The following is a 5,597-nucleotide window of genomic DNA, read 5'->3' on the forward strand; positions in this document are numbered from 1 at the left end:
CTCCCGGTGCACTCCATACTTGGGGAAGGGGCGGGGCTTTCAGCACTGGAATGCCTTCTCTCCTGGAGTGGCTGGGATGGAGGGAGGGGGACGCAGAGCCTTGTTTGGCAGGAAGGGGCGGCCTCTCTCCTGGCAGGAAGCTCTGCTATGAAAAGAGGGAGGAGACTGCGAGACTGCAGCGGCGGCTACCGCTACTGAAAGCCCTAAGTGGCCGAGGTGCAGTCGCCTCGGATTCCCAAGCAGAGAGCCAGCGAGCCCAAGCGCTGGGGACTTCTCCGACGTCTTGTTCGCTTGCTCCGCCGACCTTCTGGACAAGCTCCTCGTCTCGGAATCCTCTTGTCCCAGCTCTTGCCAACACTCGTTCGGCTGGTGGTCGACTGGTGGCTCCTCTTCGCTACAGGGTCGCCGCGGAGGCAACAGTGAGGTGTCCGATTTGGGCACGTGAACATCGCGACCCCTGACCGGTGCATAGGTGGGATCCATACTGCGAAACCAGAGGAGTGGATGTTGTTGGGTGTCCAGCAGGAGAATTGGAGTGCGTGCTAAACATTTAAGGTGAGGGAAACTCGGAAGAGTGATTTGGGGGCGGGGCAGGGAGCACTGAACACCAGGTTGGTTTGTATACAAAGGTGGCTAGAAAGGGAACTCGATTTGTGGTGGGAGCACAACGGGGAAAATGAGAATGGTCAGGAAGAGATATGAAGGGAAAAGGGAGCACCAGGGAGCAGGCATGGTTATGGGCTAAATGGTGGGATGAATAGCAGTGAGCAGTAGCTGGGAGTCAAGGCAAATGCATGCTTGTGAATGGTGACATGAGATCAGCGCTGAAAATGGTAAATGCTTATGCTGGGGGATGGGAGGGACTGGGGTGTTGATAAGAGTTAGGAAATTGGTTCTGGATTGCACTCGCTCTTGCTAGTGTCTCCATTGCCATGACTTCCACAGCCACATCTTCTCTAGCTCTCTTGCGCAGCCAAAGAAGCTTGGAAAGAGGACATTGCAGGCAGAAATCCAAGAGTGCCTTGATATACAATACTGCTACTGGCCACATGTGAATAACTCGTGTGGTGATATGCATGTTATATAGGAACTTAACAATAGACAGAAAAATCCTCACCTCTATTACCTGTAATGTTTGTCCCTAGCCTTTCTCCTCCCTTTTCAGGTATGAAGACTCCCCACAAGAAGACAGCTGCAAAGCAGCAGACTAGAGAAGCTGTAGGTCACCACACTGGATCTACAAACATAAGAAAGAAAAAGAACACTCAAAAGAAGCACCGGGGGCGACCTGCATCCCAGCCACACAGGAACATTGTGGGTTGCAGAATTTCTCATGGATGGAAGGAAGGCGATGAACCTATTACACAGTGGAAAGGAACTGTTCTGGATCAGGTGCCTATAAATCCCTCTCTTTATCTGGTGAAATATGATGGAATTGACTGTGTCTATGGACTGGAACTTCACCAGGATGAAAGGATTTTAAAACTTAAAATCCTTCCTGATAAGGTGCCATTTTCTCGAGTCAGAGATGTGCGCCTTGCAAATACCATCATTGGCAAAGCAGTAGAACACCTGTTTGAGGGTGAGCATGGTTCTAAGGATGAATGGCGTGGGATGGTACTAGCTCAAGCACCTATCATGAAAGCCTGGTTTTACATTACTTATGAGAAAGATCCTGTTCTGTACATGTACCAGCTTCTAGATGATTACAAAGAAGGTGATCTCCGCATTATGCCAGAGTCCAATGAGTCTCCTCCAACAGAGAGGGAGCCAGAAGGAGTTATAGATGGCCTGATAGGTAAACATGTGGAATATACCAAAGAAGATGGCTCCAAAAGGACAGGCAAGGTCATTCACCAAGTTAAAGCCAAACCCTCTGTGTATTTCATCAAGTTTGATGATGATTTCCATATCTATGTCTATGATTTGGTGAAAAAGACCTGTTAGGTAAAATTTGCAAAGTGTGAGGAGACAAATGTATAATTTGTAGATGCGCAAAATACTAATTTTTCAATGTATTCAAAGCTTAAGGATCCCTAATAATCCAACATCTTTGCCAGCATAACGGTTTTCTGAAAAAAAAAACACAATTTTATGTGGATATCATACACTATATGTAAGTACTTTGTCTTGTGGAAAAGATTGGGTTGTTTGCTTTAAGGGTCATAAAAGAAAGGAATAGCTGTCAAGTCAACCTGTGAATAAAGTGCAGCTAGTATGACCAGTTGCTTAAAGATTAAATGAAACTTAGCTGATACAGTCTGTGGGGAGGGATTGAGCTAGAGATGGGCTGTGGAAAAGGCAGGGAGGAGGTGAGTGCTTAAGAAGAGGTAGAAAGTTACCAGAAAATGGAGAGGATCCCTGAGGGAGAATCAGGGGGAAACATCCAATAGAAAAGAGAGTAAAGGATGACAGAGAATGAGAATTTGGGGTTTAGGGGAAAACAGACACAAATTGAGTAGAGTGGGAAACAAAGAAAGCTTAGAAGAGTTCTAGAGTAGTTAGGGAAAAATCAAGTTGGTGGGGTTCTGTGGAGAAGCTAAGACACACAAAGGTAGGGTCTATGCAAAGTTAGGGTGGCCAGCCAGGGAAGGATATTGGAAAGACAGATTCCAGAAAGAAAGAATGACTGAGGGAATGAGACTGTAGAATAAAAAGAATGTAGAACATATCCCAAGAGGTCAGGGAAGGCCCAGGGACAAGTTGTATTCATAGTATTAACACATCAACCCTTTCTGATGTGCACTAGTGAAGTGGTGAGTGTCCAAGAAGGCAGGTACATTGTACCTCCCCAGAAGGGCATTTAGACAAGGATACCATTGGAAGTTTACTAGAGGCCTATAACAATAATTTTGTAGCTATAAGGCTGTACTTGCCGCAGGCAATTTGTGCTACCCTTGCTGAGCAGAACCTCAACCCTCTGCCTAAACATACTAAAACAGTGTTTCATATGCTCCTGTCGCTGGAACTGCCTCCTTATTTTTCACAAGGGAGGCACATGCAGTAAATCAAGGACTAGGGGTCCTGGGGTCATGATTCATCTCCCTTAGTGTTTATGGAGAATGAGCCAGTGTGTCTCTCACAATTTCAGAGATGTGCCATGTTGAGTTTGGAAAGTTTTTAATCTTGATAAATGGAACCTTGCAGAACCCAGTACAGGAGCCCAATCACTGCTTCACTCCCTGATAATAGTTCTTGCCTGCTTAGAGAGAGGGGACATCAGAGGATTGAGCCTTTTGTCTTCTCAAGGCAAGAGAAAACCTTGGCTGTCTGCTTCAGCCACTGCTTGAAGCCACAAGTGGTTCTAACCAGGGCTCCATCAGAGGCAGGTCCTCTGTCCTTAGAGCCGTATCCTGCCTATACCCTCCACAAAGCCTGTGACTATTGACATCAGTGTGGTTTCCTAAACTCACAGGAAAGTTTATTGGAAGTTTGCACAGCTCTTTGTTTCCAGATAACGTAGATATCATGGAGAGTAAGCTTGGAATTGTGACTTTGTGTAACTAATTCTTTGGGCTGTATATTGTCACATGGAGGGGTGATGTGGTTGATTGAGAGGAGTGTGAAATCTCAATAAAGTCCCTGAGAACTATGGTGTCCATTGCATGGTCTGTGTCCTCTTCCTCTTTGTTTTGTCTTCAGCCAGTCATCCTGAAGTCTCTCTCAAAATGCATTCTTTGATCTCTGCCTCCCCACTCTTCACTGAACTGTATTTTTGCCTCCAAACAAAGAGTCTTGGCTAGTCCCTGATATCCAGGCTTACTGACCTTCATGCTAGTGTGTGGAAATAGGAGGCTTCGGGAGGGTTGAAGGAAAGTGATAAATGTAGTTCATTCTATCCACTCAACACTGACCCTGAGGCTGACTCAAGAATTACACAAACCAAGCCCACCTCATCATACAGGAATTCATTTTCTTTCATATACCACTAGCCAACACAAGCTTTCTATCCAGGGACCAATCTCAGCCTGCTGTCATGTTTTGCTTGATCTTTGGATGTTATTATTTTCTATCTTAAATTTGGTACTTCAGGCATTTGGGAGAGTTCAAGTAATGTAAATCTATATCTGGCTTCTGTGGAAAATCAAATAAAGCCATAAAATCAGATAATTGAGATCCACATTCCATCAAGGATAGAGGCAGCTGGGTCTGAGGTAGGATTCAGCCCATTTTAGGCTCAGAGTCTTCTCTCCAGTTGCCCCTCCCCCAGGTAGCCTGCTTCACTGTAATAAAATGTACACTTGTCCCTTGGAGGCATTTGTGTCTGTACCTTTATGGAGACAGCCAACAAATTCTGCCCATTTTTGCTTTTGCTGTCCTGTGTTCTTAGTCCATTTGTTGTATCTTCACCTAGAAGGTACTTTGGATGGGAGGGGGCTGCCAGACATTGTTTAGACAAAGGCACTGATGATATAGCAGGGAACAAATAAGGAATGACTGACGTTACCCACCCAGAGATTTCATTTTAGGGACAGAGATAGTGACCAAGATAAGTAAATATATTTTCATAGTGGCAAGTGATAAGAAGGAAAAATAAAAGCAAGGTATAGGACCTGAAATTCCAGGGAGGGTCTATTTCAGAGAGATAGGATGTCCAGGGGAGGCCTCCCAGAGCACTTGACATTTAAGTCAAGTCCTGAAGGTAATGAAATCCCAGCCAGGCACTGGTGGCTTATGACTGTAATCCTAGCTGCTTAGGAGCCTGAGATCTGAGGATCTCAGTTCAAAGCCAGCTCAGGCAGGAAAGTCTGTGAAACTCTTATCTATAGTTAACCATCAGAAAACCAGAGGTGGCGCTGTGGCTCAGAGTGGTCGAGTGCTAGCCTTGAGTGTAAAAGCTCAGGGATAGTATCCAGACCCTGTTTAAGCCCCACAACTGATAAGAACAACAACCTCAAAAACAAAAATGAGGTCCCAAGGTCTGATGTATTTCAGCAAGCAGGCAGGATGGCAGCTTGGCTAGAGCTGAGTGAGCAAGGTAAAAGAGAGCAGGAGGTGATATCAAAGAAGTCACGGATCTGAAAAATCAAAGAATTTAGAGCCCTGCAGGTTGTAGTCTGGAAGCAGAATATAGATTTGGTATTGAGAGAGCTGGAGAGAAAGAGAATCTTTCAACTGTTTATAGCAGAAGAATAACATGTTTTGTCTTGTTTACTCTGGCAACTCCAGAAGTTGGTCTATAAAATTTCTAGATTAAAGTAGGAAAATCAAATAAACCAATATAACCTAGTGACCTGAAGGCACATTTGCACACAGGAAACTTGAGTAATAATACTGGTGCCATTTGAAATGATAAATGAACAGTACTCTATTGAATAAGTAAGTGATGCTGAATTAATTGGCTATTTACATGGCAAACTATGCCTTCATACTTCATATACACAATAAATGTCAAATGGATCATATTAATATCCTGATAAGAAAAGTAACAGATATAAAACATTTAGAAGACAATGTAAGTGAATATGTAATTCTGAACCTAGGAAGTGGGAAACAAAACCACAATAGCACAGATCGTTAAGGAAAGTTTTGATGAATATGGTTAGAATGAAATGTAGCCTTCCCTAATTATAGAAGTCATCACAAACAAAAGACAG

General features: G+C 44.2%; 1 protein-coding gene across 2 annotated transcripts; it reads left to right on the top strand.

Annotated features, from left to right (window-relative positions):
* The first annotated feature begins 332 nt into the window (after positions 1 to 332).
* Spin2b (spindlin family member 2B) lies at positions 333 to 2,613 on the top strand. Of its 2 annotated transcripts, none has more exons than XM_048335952.1 (2): positions 333 to 555; positions 1,146 to 2,613. In XM_048335952.1, the coding sequence occupies exon 2, from the start codon at positions 1,168 to 1,170 to the stop codon at positions 1,945 to 1,947; it is 780 nt and encodes a 259-aa protein (XP_048191909.1). In that variant the 5' UTR covers positions 333 to 555; positions 1,146 to 1,167; the 3' UTR covers positions 1,948 to 2,613. The 2 variants fall into 2 exon arrangements, with proteins under 2 accessions (XP_048191909.1, XP_048191910.1); XM_048335953.1 differs by having other exon boundaries at positions 1,166 to 2,613.
* The last annotated feature ends 2,984 nt before the right edge of the window (positions 2,614 to 5,597 follow it).

The sequence above is a fragment of the Perognathus longimembris genome, chromosome 28, assembly GCF_023159225.1.
Source record: "Perognathus longimembris pacificus isolate PPM17 chromosome 28, ASM2315922v1, whole genome shotgun sequence".
NCBI classification, from domain to species: Eukaryota; Metazoa; Chordata; class Mammalia; order Rodentia; family Heteromyidae; genus Perognathus; species Perognathus longimembris.

Bases quoted from the DNA above. Each gene is read 5' to 3' on its own strand.
- Spin2b (XM_048335952.1), top strand. From the start codon at position 1,168: ATGAAGACTCCCCACAAGAAGACAGCTGCAAAGCAGCAGACTAGAGAA.